Source organism: Sarcophilus harrisii, chromosome 3 (assembly GCF_902635505.1).
Source record: "Sarcophilus harrisii chromosome 3, mSarHar1.11, whole genome shotgun sequence".
Lineage (NCBI taxonomy): Eukaryota > Metazoa > Chordata > Mammalia > Dasyuromorphia > Dasyuridae > Sarcophilus > Sarcophilus harrisii.
Genome location: NC_045428.1, coordinates 571,731,488 through 571,757,230, shown reverse-complemented (window position 1 = coordinate 571,757,230; position 25,743 = coordinate 571,731,488). Strand labels below are relative to the sequence as shown.

General features: G+C 41.1%; 1 protein-coding gene across 1 annotated transcript; it reads right to left on the bottom strand.

Moving 5' to 3' along the window:
- Window positions 1-4,945: 4,945 nt before the first annotated feature.
- Window positions 4,946-7,734, bottom strand: NPPB (natriuretic peptide B). The gene is made up of 3 exons (XM_023499877.2): window positions 7,429-7,734; window positions 6,772-7,039; window positions 4,946-5,198 (listed from the first exon to the last, which is right to left on the bottom strand). Exons 1-3 carry the CDS (start codon window positions 7,546-7,548, stop codon window positions 5,179-5,181), a joined length of 408 nt encoding a protein of 135 aa, XP_023355645.2. The 5' UTR covers window positions 7,549-7,734; the 3' UTR covers window positions 4,946-5,178.
- Window positions 7,735-25,743: the final 18,009 nt, after the last annotated feature.

The window sequence follows — 25,743 nt, the reverse complement described above, 5'->3', positions numbered from 1 at the left end:
CAGTTTTCATAGGTTTTAGTTACAAAGAATTACATCATGGGTTGGGGGAACATTAAGAGATAGGTGCCCCACCCCTTAATTGGATGTTATTCGTACCAAAAACAGCAGACTCCTTGGTTCTGGGAGGAACCATATAGCAGGCGACTAGTTGTCTAAACATTGATAACTTGAACAGCGATAAATGTCATCATTTTAGGTTAAATACATATATCTAAAATCTAAGTACATATTGGCTAATATTCAACACACTTATGCAGGTCACAGAGACCTAGAAAAACTGAAATACAGAAAAGGAATTTAAACATTCTTGGAAGTTCTTCACCCTATCTCTACTCCACACAGTTCCCTTCATTTTATCCTACTTATCCAAGGTATACTTATCTTTCCATGCTGAGCCTGATGTTTTCAAGTAGGGACAGTAGGACCTGTCTGAAGATGAGTTTGAATAAAGTTATGTAATTAGCTCATTAGCTAGCATTTTTGTGGTGTTTAAAGGTTTGCAAAGCACTTAACTCTAAGGGGTGGGTATTATTTTTATCCCCATTGTACAGATAAAAAATGGAGGCATATGAAGAGGAAATGAATAATTGTCTGAGATTGAATTTGACTCAGGTCTCCACTTCACCTCCTAGCTGATTTTCAGTAATAAGTAGAATGGGACCAGATTGAAGAGTGGCTTTAAAACTCCTCTTCCATAAAACTGATCTCCGAGGGCCCTTTCAGTTCTTTATTTATTTATGAGGCAATCAGGATTAAGTGACTTGCTTAAGATCACATAGCTGGTATTAAGGTCTGAATCCAGATTTGAACTCAAGGACTTGAGTTCCTGCCCCATCTTTTTCAGTTCTAATGCTATAAGCCATGAAGGAATCTCTTAGGACTTAAGCAAGAGAGTGACATAAGATTTGTCCCTGAAAGAGACCTTAAGGAATGTCTAGTCCCCTCCCCCTTTGCTTAAAGATGAGATAATTGAAGTCCAGTGGTGAAATGACTTACAAGGGCTCCATACTGGCAAGGAGAGTTCCTTAAAAGCAGGCGTTCTCTTTTTGCCTCTGGAGCTTGACAGGACAGCCAGAGGGTGCCATAGTGCACAGAGTTCTGGGTCTGGAGTCACAAAGGCTCATCTTCCTGAGTTCAAATGTGGCCTCAGACACTTGCTAGCTGGGAGACCCTGGGCAAGTCACTTTATTCTGTTTGCCTCAGTTTCCACATATATAAAATGAGCTGGAGAAGAAAATGACAACTAACTACAATTTCTTTGCCAAGAAAACCCCAAATAGGTTCAAAAAGAATCAAGCACGACTGACAAATGACCAAAAAACACTTAGCATCCTTCCTGGCACACAGTAGACATTCAATAAATGTTGATTGATTGGTTGATTAGGTCTAGGGCTTCAGGCTCTCAATCTTGAACTCCCTTCATTTTATTACATCACTGAATGACAAAAGTTATATTTTAGGAAGATAGTACAGCCATGGGGCACATAGTGAGTTGAAGAGGACAAAGTCTTGAAGTGGGAGACTACATTAACAATCTAGGAAGATGAGAGGAAGACCTGATCAAAAGTAGTTCAGGTAAGGAATTAATGGGATTTAACAACTAGATCAATTTAGGGAGGAAAGAATCAAGGCTGCCTCTAGTTTTAAGCCTGGGTGACTGGAAGAAGGATCGTCCATTTGTCCCAGAACTTAACTTGCTATCTGTGTCTTTGTTTTAATATTTGGATGCTATTTATGTAACATGCCCATATAATCCTCCAAATTTTATTTTATGCTTTTAAAAAATGTGATTCTGAGAAGGGGCTCATAAACTTCTGCGAATGAAATCCATGAAACAAACAAAGGGTTAAGAACTCCTTAACAAGATTAAAAGGGAAGTACAAAGCTGGGAAAATTTTTTTTACAATCAGTGTTTTTGATAAAGGTCTGATTTCTAATATATATAAAGAATTCTGTATTCAAATTTATAAGAATACAAATTATTCCCCAATTGAAAAATGGTCAAAGAATATGAATAGACAATTTTCAGATGATGAAATTAAAGCCATCTATAGTCATATGAAAAAATGCTCTGAATTACTATTTATTAAAGAAATGCCAACTAAAACTATTCTGAGGCCACACATCTCAGATTGGGTAAGATTACAGGAAAAGATAATGATGAATGTTGGAGGGGATGTGGGAAAAGTGGTACACTGATACATTGTTGGTGGAGCTGTGAATGGATCCAACCATTCTGAAGAGCAATTCATAACTATGCCCAAAGTGCTATAAAACTATGCATATCCTTGACCCACTCAGAAGTGCCACTACTGAGTCTGTACCTAAAGGAACTAATAAAGAAGGGGAAAGAACCCACGTGTGCAAAAATGTTGATAGCTCTTTTTGTGATGGTAAAGAATTGGAAAATGAGTAAAGGCCCATTAATTGGGGGAATAGTTGAATACATATATGAAAGTAATGGAATATTATTGTTCCATAAAAATGATGAACAAGCTGACTTTAGAAAGGTCTGGAAAGATTTACATGAACTGATGCTGTGAGAAACAAGCAGAACCAGGAAAATATTGTACACAGAAACAGCAAGGATGTGAGATAATCATATGAAATATTTAGTTCTTCTCAGTGGTTCAGTGATCCAAGATAATCCCAATAAACTGGATAGAAAATGCCATCTGAATCCGGAAAGAGAAGTATGGAGATTGAATGTAAATCAATACATGCTGACTTTTTTTTTTCTCTCTTGTGGTTTTTCCTTTTGGCTCTGAGTTTTCTCTCCCAATATGATTTATGAAGAAATGTGTATTTAAAAAGTTACATGTATAACTAGAAAAATGAAACAACTAATTTAAAAAAAAAGAACTTTTGAAAAAGGAACTCCTTACCATATGTAGGAATATGGGAAAGGGGATCTGGTTTTGGAGGCAACATGAAGAGTTCCATTAAGAGTTCCATGAAGGGTTCCATTAAATGGAGAGTGAAGGCTTGAATATCCAACCAGATGAATTGGAGAAATAGGATGTGCTGGCGTCATAGATTTAGAAATTGGAGGAGACTAAGAGATCATCCAACCTCCCTCATTTTACAGGAGAGGAAACTGAGTCCTTTCCCAAATGAAGACTATACCAGTATTATGTAGCAAAAGCTGCATTTGAACCATTGTCCTTTCAAACCCAGTGTTCTTTCTGCCCTACCATGCTATATCTGGGAAGTTTAGGACTGGAGAGTCAGAGTTCCTAGAGCCCAGTCTCCTTGCTGTGTGGGAAGTGGAGTGGGGAGAGGCAGATAAGGACCAGGGGCCAGGGAGAGGAGAGGAGAGGGACCCACTTAGGATAACTCACGTTTCTCTAATGCTTTGAAATTGGCGAAGCTTTTTATAAAGGGCAGGTGGGCTAGAGTGGGGAGAGACTAAGCAACAAGTTGTTCCAAGAGTCCAGGAATGAGTTAATGAGGACCTGAACCAAGTCGGGGCAAGGGTCTGGTTCGGAGGAGGACATAGTCTAGAGATGTCATGAAGGTAAAATTGGCAAGACTTGACAACATATTGGATATGGTGGGAGGGATGGAGGAGACCAGGATAAGTTTGGGTGACAGGATGGTGGTGCCCTCCACAGGAACAGGGAAGTTTGAAAGAGAGGAAGTGGGGAGGAGTTCTGTTTTATCACTCCGGAATTCTCTGACTTTTGGACAAAGCCAAGGGAATGATTCTTATGGTGGCATTTCAGGAATAGTGGAAGCCTGGTGGGGCTAGGGCACCTTTGGGGATGTAACATCACACCTTTTTTGCTGATTTGCTCCCTATCCCAGCCCACTCTCTCTTCCCTGAGGCAGTTTCCAATACATTTTAACTACTTAGGATGTTTCTGTTTATTCCAAGGCATTTAGAAACCCCCTGGGATATAGGCTCCCTAAGATTTTCCCAAGGCTAGGATGTTAGCATCCTTACATTACTACTAGAGTCATTCAAATGCTTTGTGGTTATCTGCATACACATTGTTTCCCTCAATCCCTTGAGGAAGGTATCTTTCACCTTTGTCTTTGTAACTCTAGGACCTAACTTTTAACAAATTCTTATTGAATTGTACTGTACCTTCTTTCCCCAAGCTCATCCTATCTGGTGATTGTCTCTCATAAAATATAGGCACATAGAAGGACGTCAATGGATTTTTAAAAAATTATTTTATAGCTTTTTATTTACAAGTTATATGCATAGGTAATTTTATAGCATTGACAATTGCCAAACCTTTTGTTCCACTTTTTCCCTCCTTCCCCCCATTCCGTCCCCCACCCCATGGCAGGTTGACCAATACATGTTAAATATGTTAAAGTATAAATTAAATACAATATAAGTATACATGGCGTATAAAAGAGTCAGACATATTTGGCGTATAAAAAGAGTCAGACTTTGAAATAGTATACTATTAGCCTGAGAAGGAAATCAAAAATGCAGGCGGACAAAAATAGAGGGATTGGGAATTCTATGTAGTGGTTCATAGTCATCTCCCAGAGTTCTTTCGCTGGGCGTAGCTGGTTCAGTTCATTATTGCTCCATTGGAACTGGTTTGGTTCATCTCATTGCTGAAAAGGGCCGAGTCCATCAGAATTGATCATCATATAGTATCGCTGAAGTATATAATGATCTCCTGGTCCTGCTCATTTCACTCAGCATCAGTTTGTGTAAATCTCTCCAGGCCTTTCTGAAATCATCCTGCTGGTCATTTCTTACAGAACAATAATATTCCATAACATTCATATACCATAACTTATTCAGCCAATCTCCAGTTAATGGGCATCCACTCAGTTTCCAGTTTCTGGCCACTACAAAGAGGGCTGCCACAAACATTCGTGCACATACAGGTCCCTTTCCCTTCTTTAAAATCTCTTTGGGATATAAGCCCAGTAGAAACACTGCTGGATCAAAGGGCATGCACAGTTTGATAACTTTTTGAGCATAGTAAAGGATTTTTTTTTAATGCTCCAAGAATAATAACTCCAAAATAAAAAAGAAATTAGGCTGGTTTTATTTAATCATGAATTTTTCATGCTCAAAAATAAGAAACCAGTTTATACAAAACAACCAAATAAATAAATAAATATAAATAAATAAATAGGCGTCATTTTGAGGGGGCGGAAAAGCCCCCAAGAATTAGATGTTAGGAAGTAGGCAGCTGGGACTTCTTAATTTCTTCTTGACACACCTGAGGGAGAAAAAGACAGAAATAAGGTTATTCAGGGGAGGTTCAGAGCAGAGGTAGAATATAGGTTTTTTAATTTTTCTCTCTCTGGGTTTTATTTTCTTTTGTTTTATCATTCATGGGGATATAGATTCTCAAAGTAGGAAGAGACCTCAGTGGCCAGCTAATCTAAATTGAATAAGAACCCTCTCCCCAAAATGATCATTAAGCTTCTACTTAAAGACCTCTAGTAAAAGAGAACTCACTACTTCCCAAGGAAATCCATTTGGCTTTTGGACAAAGTTTTTTCTTGGTGTCAAGATGAAATCTGCCTCTCCCTTTCTTTACTGCTTTTCTTGTCCCAGTCTCCAAACCACAATGCCCCCTACAATTCATTCTGATCTTTTCATCCCTCTTAACCTCAATGCCTCCTCAGAAAAACAGAAATAACACCCCAATTGAATGATTTCATCTGCTTTTGCAGCTGTGAGAAGCTTGGGCGAATGACTAGGAAGCAAAAGATGAGTGAACCCTTAGTCTTCTCACAAGGGCTGCCTGAAAGAAATAGTACTCAACCTTTTTAGCAGTTGGGACACTTCAAGCTTGGATGTTTAAATCATGGAAATAATAAAACATTGCAGCCTCTTTAACCTTAAGGGTTGTTAGTAGAGCTAAACAATATCTCCGAAAAAGGAAGGCAGTGATAAGCCTAAGATACAAACAAAAGAGAAGAATAAAAGGGAATCATGAGATGTTTCACTGGCCAGATTCTAAAAATCACAGACCCAAAGATGGAAGGAGCTTTAAAGGAAATTGAGTGTAACCCTCTCATTTTACAGATGAGAAAACTGAGGTACAGAAAAATTAAGTGATTTGTCCAAAAAAATCACAAATGGAGGGAAACTGGAATTTAAACTCAGATCCCCAGACTCCATGTCCAGGGATCTTTTCACTGGTCCAGAAAAAAGGATAAAGAAAAAAGGAAAAATAACCATGTTATAAGGGAGTCAGCAACTCCCATGCTACATACAGGGAGCCTTTCTAAATTTGAACAGAAAAGATCTAGGACTAGAAAGTGAGTCTCTGGGGCTAGAAAGGTTCTCTCTCAAAGGGATCTAGTTCCTGAGCATGTCTTTCTATTCGCCTTGTGCCTTTCCAGTGGAGGAAACTCACTAGCCAATTAATCCTAAAGGAAAAGAAGGAAAAATTAAAAACCAAACACATAAGAAAGTGGCTGCAGGAACCTCTCTCTCCAATTCCTCCTCTCCTCTCCATGTAGCATCTTTGCTATCAGCTTCTGCTGTTCCCCAGGGAACAGGGCAGCCCCCCTCCCTCTGTTTCTCTTTTGTTCCAGCCTTGGCGGTGGGGGCCATGCTGAGTGGCTCTGAATGGTACCCTAGGGATCTTGTTCCCTCTACAAGATCCCTCCATTCCCAATTCTCTTCCCTGGTCACTAAGTCTGGGAATGAAATGGAGTTTAGGTGTGAATGATTACTTGAAGAGAAGGTCTTAGTGTGACTGGGAGTGGGGGGAGGGGACGTTGCCGGGTGAGATTAGCCAGAAGGGAGACGGGGCTAGAGAAAAGGCGTCAGTTTACCATTGCACCCCAGGTCGCTGAGAGAGCCGATTCTATCCAGCCTCCTGCCAAAGCAGCTTGAGCCCCGCATCACTTTGGGGGTCTGCAGACCATGTAGGGCCTGGAAGGCGGGGAGCCTATAGTCACGGCTGCGCTCTGGCACCGGCTGCTGTTGAAGCTTTCTGTTCTCCCGGACTTCTCCCCGAGTCTCTTGCTTCCGCTGCTCAGGCTCCTCCGAATCCAACTTCTCCAGAGCTGAGATCTTGTCTTTTAGTCTGTAGAGCAGTTCCTGGGAGGATGGCGGGAGTAAAAGGGACAGGTTAGCAAAGATTGTGAACCCCCTTGAGAATCAACTCTCCCTCCCTCCCCTCGCCTCCCCAAGCTCCTGCAGGCGCCCAGTGTGCCGCCAATGAAAATCTAGGTTTTGTCGGACTTCTATCAGGGGTCATTCTGCTGACTTTTGACGGCTTCGAGGCTTGGTCTGTCTCTGATCCTTTGGGAAATAGAGGTTGGGACCCCGGCCCACATCGAGAGGTTCCCCCTGATGCTCCCGATCCCAGCCCTTTACCCGTCACTTCCCAGGATTTCTGTAGAACTCTCGGAGCGAGAGGGTGGAAGAGAAAGCACATTGGGCTCTCCTTTTGGCCAGATTGCCCGGAGAACATCGGCCGTGCTCACCTGGACCCCGGTCAGCTCCCGGACCTGGCGAGGTCCCTCCAGGGGATGGGAGAAGCTGCCTGGGAGCTGCAGAAGGAGCAGCAGCAGCAAGATGCTGGGCAGCGCTTTCTGGGAGTCCATGTTTTGGAAGAAGTGGGCTGGAAGGTGAAGGAGAAACCTCAGCTGCTACTAACGCTGCTGCTGCTGCTGCTGCTGCTTCCCGCGAAGATGCTGCCTTGCCTTTCCTCTCTCCGCACTTGTGGCTTTCTCTGGCCACTCGCCGGCTCAGTCCCTATTTATCCCCAGTGGCTGCAAGCCGAGCCCTGTCTTGCCTTGCCGCCGCCCTTCTTAGTCCCAGAGTTATCTCGGACTTATCAGCACATTCCGACCTCGCTGAGTTCAAGGCCCGAGAATGCGCCCCCACCGTCTCACACAGTGTCTGCACCCCGCCCCCCCCTTCACGCCTCTCCCCTATTCTTCCTAACTCGGGTCTCAGCTGAATGAAAGGGGTGGGAGTGAGGGACCGGTGTGAGAGAGAGAGAGAGAGATGCCCTTGTATAGAAACGGGCTAGATGGGTAGGGTGGATAGGGACAGGGAAGGAGACAGATGTACAGGATTTGGAGATCAAAAAAAAAAAAAAAAAAACCCTCCCTTTTATTTTCTCTTGCTCCCAAATTTCCCAAAGGCAAGGAAACCATGGGGATACCCCACCGCAACACACACAGGTACACACAGGTACGACAGTAAATCCTCTCTTGGATAGGGGAAGGGGAGAAAGTAATCCAGGTATGGGAAGAGGAGTGCCTAACAACCCTAATCTCCCACTCACCCCAAACTGATTCGCCTTTCAAAGGTGCTACAAGAGTTAATTGAGGAGATACTTACATGAACTGATCCTGAGTGAAGTGAGCAGAACCAGATCATTGTACACGGCAACAAGATTATACCTAGATCAATTCTGATGAACGTGGCTCTCTCCAACAATGTGTTGATTCAAACCAGTTCCAATGATCCTGCGATAAAGAGAGCCATCTACATCCAGACAGAGGATTGTGGGGGACTGAGTGTGGATCACAATATAGCATTTTCACTCTTTTTGTGGTTGTTCACTTGCATTGTTTTCTTACTCATTTTCTTTCCTTTTTGATCTAATTTTTCTTGTGCAGCAAGAGAATTGCACAAATACGTTTATAAAAGTGTATGTGTGTTTATATATATATATATAGGATTTGACATATTTTAACAAGTTTAACATATATTGAATTGCTTGCCAACTAGGGGAAGAGATGGGGGGAAGGAGGAGAAAATCTGAAACACAAGACTATGGAAGGGTCAATGTTGTTAAATTATCCATGCATACGTTTTGAAAATTAAAAGATTTATATTAAATAAAATAAAAAAGAATTAATTGAGAGGAATTTAGTTGAAGATGGCATGAGGGAAGGTATCTGGGAACAGACCCCCTTTGGGGAAGGAAGGGAAAGAGCCAAAAGAGGCTGACCAAGAGCAGATCACATTCTTGAGGTCATCTACACTGCTAATCCCCTCTTTTCCCCCAGGCACACCTTCACTCTTCTTGTCATATGAAATCTGCTCCCTGCTTCAAGGAAAGAGATTGGGGGGCACTGTGGTCTGGAATTCAGTATTCCCCCCTCTCAGTACTGGTCTGTCCTGCCTCAGCTTGTCATATCCAAAGCAAAGGCCCTCTGGAATTGGGTTTTCTGTGCTGTCCACGGTGCTGGAGGGCCATTTCTCAGTAAGCTCCGTGTGTGGCTGCAAATACACATAAACCCTTCTGAACTGTATCACATTGTGGAACCTAGTTAAATAACAAACAAATCCAAATAGTGGGCAGCCACAGAAGGCAGGAAAGTGGTCAAATGCCAAATCACTCCCCCACCTCCACCCCACAGGTACAGATGTAGGTTTTCCAGAAATTGCATTCTGATTCTGCAATATCACTCTTATAGGTAATCTCCAGATTGTCGCACTACCCCTTAAGGGACATAATTTATTACTCTGGAATTTTGAAAAGCAAAAATGAGGGATGAAATCACTCATGCCTTTTATGAATCATGGAAAGCAAAGAGCTCTAGATTTGAAATCACTGTTGACTCCTTTCTTTAATCCCCTCTCCCAGTTCCCTTATCTTTGTTTTCACTCTGAATTTCTCTCCAATTTATCCTGTATATAGCTAGTTTATATACAATTGTTTGCAATGCCTTCCCTAGTAAACTGTGAACTCCTCAACAGCAAAGCCTGTCTTTTGTCTTTCTCTGTTTCCCCAGGACTTATCAAAGTGCCTGGAACATGTAGCAAGTGCTTAATAAATGCCTTAAGGCATTCATTCAGGCCTAATTAGATATAGTACAGGAGCAACTTGACCAAGGACACTTACAACCTTCTCTTAGTCCTTAGAATTCCCCAGTATTTGTTGTAAGAAAGAAATCTGGAAAATTGAGGATGTTTACTGATTTAAGAAAGGTAAATGAACAGATGGAAACTATGGGAACTCTTCAGCCTGGGCTTCCATCTCCTACTCAGTTGCCTAGAGAATGGCCTCTTTGAGTTATAGACATTAAGGATTGTATTCTATCCCTCTAGATAAGGAGGATATGAAAAGATTTGCCTTTTTGGGTGCCCAGCATTAACTTAGCTGAGCCTTATAAAGGATATGAATGGACAGTTTTGCCACAGGGAATGAAAAACAGCCCTACTATGTGTCAAATGTATGTTACTGCTGCTCTTGCTCCAGTAAGAAAAGCATTTCCAAAAGTTATTTTATTACATTACCTGGATAATATATTGGGATGTGCACCTGAGGAACAAATGTTAGAAGCATGTCTACAGAAGACCATGGAAACACTAAGGTACTACAAATTGCACATAACTCCAGAAAAAATTCCAAGACATGCTCCTTTTCAATATTTAGGATATGAAGTATATCTTAAAGTGCTTACAGTACAAAAACTTTCCTTAAGAACAGAGAAGCTAAACACCTTAAATGACTTTCAGAAATTGATAGGAGATGTCCAATGGATGTGTCCAGTGTTAGGCTTGACTACCTATGAATTGCAACCATTATATGACATTTTAAGGGGAGACAGTGCTTTAAATTCACCACACCAGCTTACAAAAGAAGCTCAAGAGGCTTTGAGAGAAGTTGAACTGGCTTTATCCAATGTGGTTAAAAGAGTCACTCAAAAACCCTTGGAAATATCAGTTTTTGCTACACAAGAGGCACCCACAGCAGTCCTTCATCAAGGAGACAGTGTGAGTGGGTGAACCTCCCAGCACAACCAGAACAAAACCTTAGTCCTTACCCCGTGCTTGTGGCTAGAATTTTATTAAAGGCCATTAAGCAAGCAGTACAATTGTCTGGGATAAGACCTGACAAGATATACACCTTTTATACTAATACACAAATTAATGTGTGCTGTGAGACCATCCCAGAGTGGCAAATTTTATTAGCCATGACTCCAAATTTTACACACGGGTCTCCATTAAAGATAACCTATTACATAGTTGGCGATGGATTCTTGAAGAAAAGGTTTCTAAAGTTCCTCTTAAAGGACCAACTATCTTTACAGATGCATCCAAACATAATATTTGCACTGTATACTCTTGTGACTTAGCTATAGAGTAGTCAGAACTCCTTTTCAGTCCACTCAGCAGAATGAATTGTATGCAATCATTCTAGCTCTTATTATCCAGGAGATATAAATATAATAGCTGATTCGGCCTATTCAGTAGGTGTGGCACAAAGAATTGCCACAGCCCAAATAAAATTTGTAGCCTGTAATATATATCAGCTCTTTAAGGAGCTTCAAGAGCAAGTGAGAAAGCATCCAAGTAAGATTTATATCTTTCATGTCCACTCTTATAGTGGACTTCCAGGTCCTATTTTTGATGGTAATTCAAAGGCAGATAGCCTTCTAACTATGCTGGCCAATACTCCTTTATTTCAAGAAGCCCAAGAATCTCATTTTAAATATCATCAGGCTGCTTGAGCTTTATGTTTACAATTTGGAATAACAAGAGAGGAAGCTAGGAGCATAATAAAAGCCTATACAGCTTGCCTTCCTTTCCATGCTCCTACATTGCCTCCAGGGAAGAACCCTCGTGGTTTGAGACCCAATGAAATTTGGCAAATAGATGTGACCCATTATAAATCTTTTGGTTGTCAGTCTTTTATCCATGTTGTGGTTAGATACTTTTTCAGGATTCACTTTTGCAATACCAGCAGCAAAAGAGACAGCCCGAGTGGTCACTGAATCCCTCATACAAGCATTTGCAATTATGGGTGTGCCACAAGCAATAAAAACAGACAATGGTCCTGCATATACTTCTAAACATTTTGCACACTTTTGTGCACAGTATAAAATTTTACACACCACGGGCATACCTTTTAATACTCAGGGACAGGCAATAGTAGAGAGGAGAAATAGAGACATTAAGACACTCCTCCAAAAACAAAAGAAAGGAGGATCCACAGGTAACCCTAGAGAACTGCTAATCTAGCTCTTTATACTATTAACTTCTTGATTTTTGACAAAGATGCACTGGCTCTGGCAGACAGGTTTTATAACCCACCGGAAGGGCAGTGTCCAGTGCAAGCAGCTCCACTATCTTTAGATAATTGCCAGGTGATGTGGAGAGACCCAGAAAGTAGTGAGTGGAAGGGACTAGATAGGTTAACTGTTTGGGGGAGAGGGTTTGCTTATATCTCCACAGATGGAGAAGGAATCAGATGGGTGCCAATGAGCTGTATTCACCTTCCTTGTCCATCAGAGAGAGATGGAGCAGACCCTTTAAACAAAGGAGAAGACCCGAGAAACATCAGGTGGTTCCATTGCTGACTGTGCCACCACTGAAAGAGCATGGCAGTTATGGCGTTTGACTCATGGACATCAAAAATTGTTGGACTTCAAAATCCTCAGGAATCACTAGATTCTCTGAGAAATGATAAGACTGTTGCAGGACTTCAACATCTGCTGGAATCATTGGATTTTCTGAGAAATGATAAGACGGTTACAGGACTTCAACATCTGCTGGAATCATTGGGTTTTCTGAGAAATGATAAGACTATTGCAGGACTTCAACATCTGCTGGAATCATTGGGTTTTCTGAGAAATGATAAGACTGTTGGAGGACTTCAAAATCTGCTGAAATCATTGGATTCCCTAACACATAAAAAGACTGTTGCAGGACTTCAAAAACTCAGGGGGATCATTGGATTTCCTGACATGTAAAGCAATGGACAATAGATTGGTCTTGGACCATCTTTCGGCTGCTGAAAAAGATATTTGTGAGACTATTGTTTACATACCCTCCTTCTAGGACTTCTGGAAATCTTTTACAACACCTTGTTGATTCATATTGTTTCTTATATCACTACTTGAATGTACATTTCATGTTTGTTGCACCACATTGAGCCTGCACTGATTGTGGGGAGAGTCATCACTAATAGTCTGAGCGTTATTGCCATGTGCTTGTGTAATACCTCCTATGCTGATGGGTTTGTGCATACCTGTTTCTAATAAGACCCTTCAGCCCAGAAACCCACTAGCGATCCCCACTTCATTTTGATGCTAGCTTTTCATCTCCCTTCCTGAGATGTCAGGGAAGGTGTGATCATCTCCTTTTTAGTGCTTTTACCTCCCTTCCTGAGAAGTGGGGGGGGGGCACGATCACCTCCTTTTTGATGTTTTCATCTCCTTTCCTGAGAAGTCAGGGAGGGCATGATCCCCTCGTTTTGGGGGTCTCTCACCTCCCTGAGGAGTCAGAGATGGTGTGACCATCTGTGTTCTAAAACAAAAGAAAGCAGGAGATGTAGAGGGCTGAAACTCTTGAGTTGATGCACTGAGGTCAGGACAGTTGAGCACTTGAGGCTAACTACCAATTGGACTATATTCCATGGGCATATGTTTGGAAAATGGCCCTTCCCACTATCCTGTGCTGGCTCGATGATTGGTATATACAGAGGATTGTAAGAGGGACTAGGGGATGGAGTAAGATGAGCCAGGGTCACTTTGGTAGTAGATGAGGAAGAAGGAGGTCGAGGAGAGTCTGCTTCCATCCTGTTCACTTCTACCCCTAAAGACCAAGAATAAAGACTAAGGACTTTTGCTTATCCTGCCTCCGACTGATTCTAAGGTATCCAGGGTGCTAACGTGGTCATCACATATAGCTACTCTTCATTGTAGCAAAAGACTTGGAGCCCCATCAATTGGAAAATCACTGAACAGATTATAGTATATGATTGTGGTGAAATATTGTTGTGCTATAAAATTGACGAGTAGAAGGGTTTCTGACAAGCCTGGGAATACTTATCTAAATACTTATATAAACTAAAATAATAATGTATAATATAAATTTATATAAACTAATGCAAAGTGAGGTGAACAGAACCAGAAAAACATGACACACAGTACCAACAACATTGTTTATTTGTTTTGCAAAGTAATTGGAGTCAAGTGACTTGCCCAGGGTCACACAGCTAGGAACTATTAAGTGTATGCAGCCAGATTTGAACTCAGATCCTCCTGACTTCAGGGCTGGTGCTCTATCCACTGCATTACCTAGCTGCCCCTGTAACAGCAACATTGTAAAGATGATCAACTGTGAAAGATTTATCTATTCTGACTAATACAATGATCCAAGACAATTCTTACATAGAAAAATATTGTGCATCTCCAGAGAGAGAACTGGTAAAGTGAGCATAGATTGAAACATAACTTTTTCACTTTATTTTTCTTGCAACATGGCTTCTATGGAACTATCTTTCCATGATTTTACAACTGATAACACATTGCTTTTTTTCTCAATGGCTGGGGAAAGAGTAGAAGGGAGGAAGAGAATTTAGAACTCAAAAATAATTTATGAATACTAAAAATAAATTTTTAAATTTTTAAATTACTTTGTATTCACTAATCTGCACCCCATTTCCTAGTAGAATATAAGCTTGATGATGGGAAATTGATGGGTGAACCTTTACTTTGGAGAGCTAGACTTAGAGTCAGAAAGGATTGGATCCCAATTCCACCTGTGACTAGGGGCAAGACATAACCTCTCTGGGCTTCAGATCACAATTTGTAAAATGGACTGCTCTCACAGGAATGCTGTGAGGCTCCAATGAGGCAATGTATATATATATATTTTTTACAAATTTCAAAACTAAAAATGGTAGTGATCATTATTATTAAGATATAAACTGAAAAGATATGTAAACTGTCCAGGTTTCTTTTTATTTTATGCTTAGGTTCTCAGTTAATAGGCAATTGATTTTGTCATCCATGTCTTACTTCTGCTCTTTCCCCACTAGAGACACTTGGAGGGGTGGAATTGCTTGTAATGTCAGAATCAATCTGGGACAGGAGTCCTCTGTGGGACAATGAGCTGAGCTCATTCTCCTATGCTCTGGTGATTTAGAACGTGGGGGCTGGTCTTTTCTAGTGCCAAAGAGGAGCCTTGTTTTTTTTTTTTAATCTGTGAAATGGACAGTTTTATCCCAGAGTTGTTGAATGGATTAGATGAGATCATGTATATAAATGGTCTTACAACCATAAAGCCATAAACTGAACTATTACATGCTACTTATCTCACAATATTATTGCAAAGCAAACATTTTGTAAACTTTACAATGCCATGACATGTGAACACCTTCTGGTATTAGAATTCTTAGAGTAACTAGATATTCACTGAGAGTCTGCTGTGGTGCACTGGCTATGGGGCTATAGCTGGTTTGAAGATTCAGGGAAAACAAAAGAAATATAAGTAAGTTCTTTGCTTTCAAGGAGTTTTAGAGCTTTTAATTCATATTGCTGTTCCAGCTTCCTTTTCCTATTTTATTCCTATTTTTGAATTCTGCTGCTGTGTGACCACTAGGAAGCAGATTTACTTCTCTCAAACTCAGTCTCCTGATCTACAAATGGGAACAATAATACAAGTAGTATTTATCTCTCAGGGTTTCTGTGAAGTTCAAATAAGATAATTAAATAAAGTGATTCATCAACTTTAAATGGAAATATATATGTTTATCATTACTTAATATTCTATTGAGAGATGTGGGGAAAAGAAGAAGAGAGAGAGAGGAAGGAAGGAAGGAAGGAAGAAAAGAAGGAAGGGAAGGAAAGAGAAATGGAGGAAAGAAGGAAAGGAGGGAGTGATGGAGGAAAGGAAGGAAGAAGGGAAGGAAGGAAAAGTAAAGAAAGGGAATAAGAGAGGAAGCCTGCTAGCCTTTGCTCTGTCAATCAGCAAAAGCAGCTTAAAATTATCTGAATGAACAGAAAGGACAATTTCATTTATTCACTCATTCACTCAAGTTATAACTTAAACTGATATCTCTGGAGATAATGTCTTTCTTCATATGCCCTGTATTGTTAATTTTGTTCATTGTTATTTGTATTGTTATTTGTTAATTTTTTTGTCCATTTTTGTCTATTTTTAATAGATAAAACAAAGTCTCATTCTTAAAAGTCATTCTTCAAACAATATTGTTTCTGTATTCAATGTCCTCTTCATTCTGTCATTTTGTTCATTAGTTTGTCTTTTCATGTTTTTCTGAAATCAATGACCTTATCATTTCTTAACATAGCAGTATTCCATCACAATCATGTATCTTGTTCAGCCATTTACCAATTGATGGGCATCCATCTCTGCAAATTTCCGTTCTTTGCACTACAAAAAGAGCTGATATAAACATTTTAGAACTTAAAATGTCATATCCAATGACATTTTCCTTTTTCCTTAATCACCTTTGGAAATAGGCCAAGTGGTAGTATTTCTGGGTCAAAGGATCAAACTACTTTTTGCAATTCCACCAACAATAAATTAGTGTCCCAATTTTTCCACATCCTCTTCGACATTTCTCCTCTCATTTTAGCCAGTCCGATAGGTGTAAAATGATATCTCAAAGTTGTTTTAACCTGCATTTCTCTAATAACGATTTAGAGCATTTTTATGTGACTATAAATTGTTTCTTCTTTGGAAAACTGCCTCTTCATATCCTTTGATCATTTATCAATTGATTAAGACATTTCAGTTCGCTGGATCTAAGAGTCTTGAAAATAGCAATTCTTCCTCCCAACACCCTCACCACATCCTCAGCTCTGCTTCCATCCAAGACCCCATAGTCATAATAGAGTGAGCAATGGAGAAGGGATCTGCTTTCCTCACCATGACCAATGTCAACTGCCACTGAGGGACATGTAATGTCCCTTAGAGTAATGGGAGAAGTAACACCCCCATCCCAGACCATCCAGTTTTTGTAGCCCAGCCCCTATAACTGTTGTCCCAGGAAACCACCTTTGTGGAAATAGGACAAGGCAACTGCTTCTTCAGGTATGTAGCCTCTGCCTCCTCAGCAGCCACAGCTGTGTAATTGAAGACAGGTAAGCTTTGTTATTAAATATGACTTTTCCCCCCCCTAAGGCAATTGGGGTTAAGTGACTTGCCCAGGGTCACACAGCTAGGAAGTGTTAAGTGTCCGGGTTGGTGCTCTATCCACTACACCACCTAACTAACCCTAGATACGACATTTAAAAAACTACTTTTAAAGAATTTTTTAAAATGCTTTTTAAAAAGCCTTCTGCTTTGCTGATGCATTTAAGGACATAGGATCTACTCACCTACCTGGCAGTGAAACCTCCCATATGTGTCCTCTCTCCCTATTAATATGTGAACTCCTTGAAAGAAAGGGCTTTCTTTTTGTATCCCTAGAGATCAGAATGGTGCTTTGTAAATATAAGAGTCTAATAAATGATTGGCTGGTTTTTTCATTCAATCATTTATTAGTGGCAGCTCAAGTGGCGCGAAGTGTGCTGGATCTGGAGTCAGAAAGAAGGAAGTTCCCATCCTAGCTGTGTAATCCTGGACAAAGCATTTAATTTCTGCCTGCTTCAGTTTCCTCAACTATCGATGGGGATTATAACAGCACCTACCTCACAAGATTATTGTGAAAATCAAGTGAGATGATATTTGTAGCACTGTGCCTGCCACACAGACATTTAATAGATACTTGTTTTCTTCCTTCCTTATTGAGCATCTGAGATTAGGGGCTACATCTGTCTGTCGTTCTGTCTCTCTGTGTGTCGTGGTTTTTATAAATTTAGTCAGAATTCTCCCTCAGTCTTCTCTCTCTGAATGAAAGAAGTCATTTTCCCACAAGGCTGACCCTCCACTCTTGATCAACAACTTTATGCTTTCACTCTAGCTCTGTGGGGGCTTTTCTGAGACTTGTCCCCAGATTCCCATTATAAAGAAAAAAGTTTGCCTCTTCCCCATCATGTCAAGTCACAGACTCATCTCTTCCTCTACTCTCTGGGGCAGCACAAGGACAGGAGAAATGCACTGAGCAAGCAACTCACTTCCATGTGTCAACATCTGAAATGAGAAAAGGCCCTGACCCTCAAGGAGCTTACAATCTAATGGGGGAAAGACAAAATAGGAAGCTCTTTCAGGAAGCTGAAAAATGATGGCAGGTAAGGAGAAAGGAAAATGCCCCTCTGGTCTGATAGAGTGGGAGTCAGAGCTGCTCTGCCTACACACAAAGGAAAACAAGCTTCAAATCTGAAGCTTCCCTTCCATTTGATTTCCTCCTTTGCTGATCTACCGCAGAGTCTATCTCACTGGGACTTCCATTTAAAGTGAGAGCTCAGCCCAAAACATTTCATTTCTCACCTGACTGGACTACTTTGGGGCTTCTCTGATTTCAGGTACCCACATGGGGTACCTTCTCCCCTCCCCTCATTTTTCAGCTTCCTGAAACATCTTGTTTTGTCTTCCTCCCCATTAGATTATAATCTCCTTGACCTGTATGTGCCAAAATGTTTGTGGCAGCCCTGTTTGTAGTGGCTAGAAGCTGGAAACAGAGTGGCTGCCCATCAATTGGAGAATGGTTGGGTAAATTGTGGTATATGAATGTTATGGAATATTATTGTTCTGTAAGAAATGACCAGCAAGATGAATACAGAGAAGCTTGGAGAGAATTACATGAACTGATGCTAAGTGAAATGAGCAGAACCAAGAGATCATTATATACGTCAACAACGATACTGTATGAAGATGTAATCTGATGGAAGCGGATTTCTTTGACAAAGAGACCTAATTCAGTTTCAATTGATCAATGATGGACAGAAGCAGCTACACCCAAAGGAAAAAAAAAACACTGGGAAATGAATGTAAACTGTTTGCATTTTTGTTTTTCTTCCCGGATTACTTCTACCTTCTGAATCCAATTCTCCCTGTGCAACAAGAAAACTGTTTGGATCTGCACACATACATTGTATCTAGGATATACTAGGACATATTCAACATATATAGGACTGCTTGCCATCTAGGGGAGGGGGTGGAGGGTGAGAGGGAAAAATTGGAAGAAGTGAGTGCAAGGGATAATGTTGTAAAAAAAATTACCCTGGCATGGGTTCTGTCAATAAAAAGTTACTATAATAAATAAATAAATAAATAAAAAGATTGTAATCTCCTTGAGAGCAGGGACTGCCTATCTTTTTTTATTTGTATCCCCAGTGCTTAGCAGTGTCTGGTACATAGTAGGTACTTAATAAATGTTTATTGACTATTGATTATTTAGATTGTGTGGTTCATTACATGCATCTCTGAGATATTGTCAAGTCCAAAGTATGTCTGTCTTCCCTTTCTCCTTCTTTGTAGTTCTTCTTGACCTTTTTCCCAATCAAATGGAGGCTCCTTGAGAATAGAAACTGCTTTCATTTTTGTCTTTATTTTCCCACTTCTGACATGGCATCTGGAACATAGTAGATGTTCAATAAATGCTTACTGAATTTCACTTTTTGCTCTCTTCCTTCCCCCTGTTTCTTTATCATAGATACCCAGGGATAGAAGAGACCTTTCCAAGAAATCATCAGATCCACCCCTGCCTTGATCGAAAACAACGTTTATGTTATTTCAGAAAGAGAACCATCTCTCCCTTTCTTACAAGAACCTCTGAGGGGTTTAGCTACTCCAAATACCAACCTCAACTAATTCTTCCTCCTTTTCTCAAATATCCATCCATACCCTCTTCTAGTGGAAAGATTTGGAAAGTAGGAGCCTGGGTTTAAAGTTCAGTTCTGCAACCATCTCTAATATAAACCTAGACAAAGCACTTGCCTTTCTAAGTCCCAATTTCTTCACCTGTCCAATGATGGGGACCAGAGGGTCTTAAACTTTCTTGTGCCATGGATTCCTTCAGCAGTCTAATGAAGGTATATGAATACATAATACATATGTATAAGGGATATGAACACATAAAATAAATTTCAAAGAAAATCAATTGGATTGAAATAGACATGTACTTTTTCCCAATCCAAATTCATAGATAGCCTCCCAACTCCATTTGAAGATCACTTAAGAGTCCATGGACCTCAGATTAAGACCCCCCAGGATTAAGTAATCTCTAAGGTTTCCTTTAAATGTAAACCCTTTGGTTCTAAATTTCTCCTAATAAAAAAAGCTATGAGTCACAGGAACTGAGAAGGAGCCCCAGAGATCTTGATTTTGCCTCTTGTCAAATGTACGAGGGCCTCTTTTGTGATTGTGTTGCCAGGGGGCTTCAGGGAACATGGATCAGCAAGCTCCAGGGGTGAGATCATGGCTTTCCATTGTTTTTCCTTATATAGCTTTCATTCCTATGACGGATTTAGGCTAGGAGACAGAAGGAACAACTTGGCCAGGAGCTTTCTCCCTTCCCCTTGAGCCCTAATGCATTCAGCTCATGAAACATCTCTGCTAATAAGGCCGACTCCTTAGCCTGATACCCTCATGTGCACTGGTGGCCAGTTCCCTCTTCTGCCACACAAATCTTTGAAAGCTTCCCTTCCACGCCATGATGCCGTTTCTCAGAGTTATGTCACTGGAGCACCCACGTCAGAGCTGCTTGCAGTTGCGTGGGCATCCAGCCTGGCAGCCTCCCTCACTTGGCCCTCCGCTGCTAATTACCCAGCTGCAGTCTCGGTCTGCTCATCTCTGTCACCATTCCGCCTTCACATTTCAGCCTCAGCTGGGAGCCAACCTCCTGTCCTGCCTCTGGTCTCTCTCTCTTTATTTATTTATTTGTTTTGTTTGTTTGTTTTGTTTATTTATTTCTGTTTATTTCTTTTCCCTTTTTTGAGTTTTTTAAAAAATTATTTATTGCATTAAATAAAAAATAAGAAAAGAACAGAATAGAAAAAAGAAAGACGGGAAAGGAAAGCAAAGCAAAACAGGACAAAACATTGTCATGTGCCCAGCAGAACATCAGGAGGATTCAAAATCTATAACAATAAATTTCCATTTCAAAAAACATATATAATAATAGAAGAAATTCTATTCATGAGTATCCATCCTTTCTTTGCTTCCCTGTAGGTTGTTCTTTTTTTCTCTGCTTTTACTTTATTCATTTTTCCCCTTTCATCTCCCCCACCTCCTCCAAGTAGGCTACTTAAAGTTAAGCACAGATATATTTTTATATAAATATATAGATACACACACAAGTATATATACATATACATTCATACCCACCCACAGACCCACACACATATACCTCTCTCTCTGTCTCTGTCTCTCTCTGTCTCTGTCTCTCTCTCTGTCTCTCTCTCTCTCTCTTTCTCTCTCTGTCTCTGTCTCTCTCTGGCTCTGTGTCTGTCTGTCTATCTGTCTCTCTCTACACACACACACACACACACACACACACACACACACACCCATAGAGCTATATGTATACATACCCTACATATATTCACACACACACAAATGTATTTACCCATTTGTAAACATGCATCTAAAATAATATTAGTATGACTGAGATATAATGTAGGTTTCTTTCTTGAATGAATCTTTAAGTTTGACTCTAAGATCTATGACTACTAGCCCTATTTTTTTTCCTAATAAATTCTACTCCTGATTCTTATAATAATTACATATATCTCTTCTTTCCTATCCCTGCTAACTCTTCTACTTGAATTCTGCTCTTTAAGTTGCCTTGCTATTTAACTTCTCTCCACCCATGGATCCCCCTCTTGTCTTCTTCCCCTACCCTTTGCTTCCCTCTCCCCCATCCTTCCCCTCTTTTTCCTTTATAGACTTTGGGGGGTGCTATACCCTTCATGGTATCTCTCTTTTAAAAAAAAAGGAGATTGTGCATTTTCCATTGGGAGTGAGAGGAGGATAGTTGTCTAAGAGGCTATGGAATCTCCTCTAGAGAGAGATTTAAAACTTTAAAAACAAGACTGAAATTCATTTGCATCAAATCTTTATTAAGCTAGTAATTGCATGGGCTCCCATGTCAGCCCTTCAGGAAGCTATGATTAATCTCTACTCGCTCAGATTGCCTCTATATCCTGCATCCCCTCAGAAATTTCATTTATTCGTTGATTCCTCCAATAAGCATTTATTAAATATTGTCATTACTATGTTCCAGGCACAGCTTGAGTAGCCTATTAGTGATTTTAGAAGGAAACAAGCATTTATGAGCATCTACAATACGCTAGACATTGTGCTATGCTCTTTACAGATATTATCTCATTTGATCCTCACAATAACCTTGGGAGGCAGGTGCTTTTATGATCTCATTTTGCAGTTGGGGAAACTGAGGCATATAAGGTTAAGTGACTTAACCAAGATCAAACAACTAGAATGTGTCTGAGGCCAGACTTTTTTTCAAACAAAATTTTGCTATTTATTATGTGAATTAACAAGGGGAAAGATAAGTTCCCTAATGGAATTCACAATTAAACATGAAGAAGAAGTCATTAAAGGGAAGATTTTTTTTTTAGGCATTTCGGGTTAAGTGACTTGTCCAGGGTCACACAGATAGGAAGTGTTAAGTGTTTGAGGTCAGATTTGAACCCAGGTCCTCCTGACTTCAGGGCTGGTGCTCTATTCACTGTGCCACCTGAATGTCCTAAGGGAAGATGTTTTGAGATGGGAAAAAGTGCCTCATAGGGAGCTCAGTCCTGAAACGGACTCAACCTGGGGCCCCATTTGAGCTCAGGTTCTTGTGACTCTGGTCCCGATATTCTCTTCACAATCTCATCTGGCTGCATCTCTGACTCGGCCATAGAAGGCATTTGTGCTCATCAGATCTGTAAATGACACAGAGCTGGGAGGGATAGCTGACTCAGAATCATAGAGCAGGATCCAAGAAGACCTTAGAGTTGGGCACATTGAGCTGAATCTGACAAGATGAGTAAGTGTGAGTTCCAAAAAAGCAAACTCCAGATACAAAATGGTAAGAGGAAAATATAGTTAGATAGCAGGATGGAAAAGATCCGGGAGTTTTTTCTACAGGATTCAATAGAGCAGCCCAAAAGTCTGAGGTAGTTTTGAAATTCCATAGAGTTCTGAATAAGATTCCCCTGTCTCTCCATCTCTCTTTGTCTCTCCCTCTCCCTGCCCCTCCGCCCCATCTCTCTCTCTCCTCTCTCTCTCTCTCTCTCTCTCTCTCTCTCTCTCTCTCTCTCTCTCTTGCTGAGGCAATTGGGGTTAAGTAACTGGTCCAGGGTCACACAGCTAGGAAGTGTTAAGTGTCTGAGGCTGGATTTGAACTCAGGTCCTCCTGTCTCCAGAATCAGGGCTCTTTCACTGTGCCATCTAGCTGCCCCTCTTTGTGTCTCTGTCTCTCTGTCCATCTCTCTCCTGCATAGCTATAGCAAGAACAAGGAAGAGTCAGCCCCTCTCTTGTCCGCTCTCTTCAGGTCACATCTAAGTGCTCTGTTCAGTTCTGGGGGCCACCCGTTCACAATGACATTGACAGTTGAAGAGCATCAGAGGAGGGGAACCACTATGATCAATGAGTCAGCCAATAAACTTTAAATGCCTGGAGTGCTAGGCACTGTGCTAGGTACTGGAAAGGGGCCTTGAGTTCATATCCTGTTCAGTATAAACAGATGGGAGAAGAGAGGACTCAGAAGACGGAGGGAAGCTGATCGCTGGTCCAAGTATCTAAAGGGCTGGTGTGGGAAGAAGGGAGATTTGCTCTGTTTTTCCTCATTGGGACAGAACACAAAGCAATGGGTAGCTATTGTAAAGCGGTAAATTTTTGGCTTGATGTGGGGAAGCTTTTCTGAACTGTCCAAGAGTCCAATGGGCTCCCTAAAAATGTACCAGTTCCCTGACCCCGCCCCCGACCTCCCGCCCCAAGCATGATCTGGTGGCCATTTGTTGAATGTTCTGTGGAAGATTCCTTACAATAGCCACTGAGGTACTTTCCTTGCCTTAAGATCTGTTACCCTCATTCCCAGAGCTGGACGTTTACTCCCACTGCCTTTCACCCTGAAGCCCCTTCTTCTGAAAGTCAGAAAGGACCAGCTGAAAGGTATGTGTGAGTCACCAGTTACTCTCTTAGAAAACATGTCCTAGGCACCTTTGGGGAGATAGCAGTGGAGAGCAGATGACAAGTCACTGGGCTCAGGCATCGAGGGGACTTTAAAATAACTCCCCGGTATGGCCATGTGGAAGTCCAGTATGTGGCCCCCTCCCTGCCTGTAACCTTGCCCCACAAAGGAGGGGGAGTCAGTCAGTCATCCACAAGAAGTACTGACACCCAAGTTTTCTACGTCCTGTTCCCAGATCTAATCTGGGATAAAACAAAGGCAAGGCACAGTCTCCAAAGGACAAGAGCTCGTTTTGTCCAAGTTCCCTCCAGACACATCATTAATAAATGTTTGCAGGGAATATGGTGGCTTGCAAAACAAGGAACACTTGTTAAAATGGATTTGGGAGTGAGAAGGAATTGGGCAAAGGAGAAGGAAATGGGCAAAAAAGAAGGAATTGGGCAAAAGAGAAGAAATTGGCCAAAAGAGTAAACAGCTGTAGAGGAAGAATCCAAAGGGGAAATAAGGCACATGAGAAAGGGAGGCAAAAGAGAAAGTCCGGGAAGAACTAGAGAGACTGAGAAACAGTAGAAATAGAGAATCTGTCTTCGTAAGGTCCATAGTAATGAATGGCTGGGAACGCACTGCATGAGTAAGAGATTTGTAAAGATGAATGACCATAACTAATAGTCTCAGTGATAAGTATTAATAGATCTGTTGGAAGAGAAGAGACAGGATGCAGAGGAGAGATTGTTGTGGACTGAGGGACCGGAGTAGAGGGTTGGGCTTGGGCGCTTGAGAATAATGTTCTCATGACTAGTCACTGAGAACAAGTGTTTGGCTGCCCATCAAGCTTCCATCGGCTGGTTTCCCCATTGCCATTATCTTTCTTGCCCACTAGAGTTGAATTTGTAAGGCACATTCCCTTTTGTTTTATTGTTGGGTCATTCACAGTCTTGTTCAAGTCTTTGTGACCCCATTTGGGATTTCTTGGCAGAGGGTAGTTTGCCATTTTATTCTCCATTTCATTTTACAGATGAGGAAATGAGGCACAAGATCTGTTAGGTGACTGGCCCAGAGTTTCACAGCTAATCAGTACCTGAGATTGGATTTGAGCTCTGAAGAGCAGTCGTCCTGATTCCAAGCCCAGTGTTTTATCCACTGGTTGCCCAACTAGACGATTTAGTTTCTTCCACAGCATCAAAATGGTGTAGAACCGTTGCCTTACACAGTGATCTGCCTAAGAGAGGGTGCTTAATAAAGTGTTGGGTGATTGAACCTTCTTATTTGTAGAGTTTGAAACAGAATGATAATGTCAGGGGTGGGACAGGTCCCCAATCAGAGAAACGGGTCATGATAGTTACTGGGATGCTGCTAGAAATCTGGGAGATTGTAAACTTTAGGGCAAAAATTTTCTTTTTGACTTTATGTCCTCAGAGCCCAGTACATAATAGGTACTTAATACTTTTTTAATTGAGTCAGATTGGAAGAAGTTAGGAAGCGAGGACTTTGCATTTTCTTTTCTTTTCTTTTTTTAAATTTTTAATAGTTTTTTATTTACAAGTTATATGCATGGGTAATTTTACAGCATTGACAATTGCCAAATCTTTTGTTCCAATTTTCCTCTCCTTCCCCCTACCCCCCTACCCCAATGGTAGGTAGACTGATACATGTTAAATATGTTAAAATATAAATTAAATACAAAATAAGTATACATAGGACTTTGCATTTTCAAAGTCTTTTTAGTTTTGAGTTCTCCAGACACTTACATCTTTCTTTTCCCTCTCTCTTCCCACCACCATCTGCTCTCCTTAAAAATATCTCCTCCTCACTTCCCCCAGAACATCGACTCAGGGTGACCAGCAGCCCGACAGTGCGATGGTCCCAGCTTTCTAAGGCAGGGTGGGCAATGAGGACCAAGGGGAAGGGCCCCTCCTCCCCTCCCAAGCTCGCCACACAGCTCCCAGCTGTCAGCAGGGGTAACTCAGGGCAGAAATGCTGCAAATCCTGACATGCTGAAGGGCC

Coding starts and splice junctions, on each gene's coding strand:
- NPPB (XM_023499877.2), bottom strand. CDS start 7,548: ATGGACTCCCAGAAAGCGCTGCCCAGCATCTTGCTGCTGCTGCTCCTT. Junction 7,040..7,428: donor GGGAGCTGACCGGGGTCCAG/GTGAGCACGGCC, acceptor CCATCCTCCCAG/GAACTGCTCTACAGACTAAA. Junction 5,199..6,771: donor CAGCGACCTGGGGTGCAATG/GTAAACTGACGC, acceptor TTTCTCCCTCAG/GTGTGTCAAGAAGAAATTAA.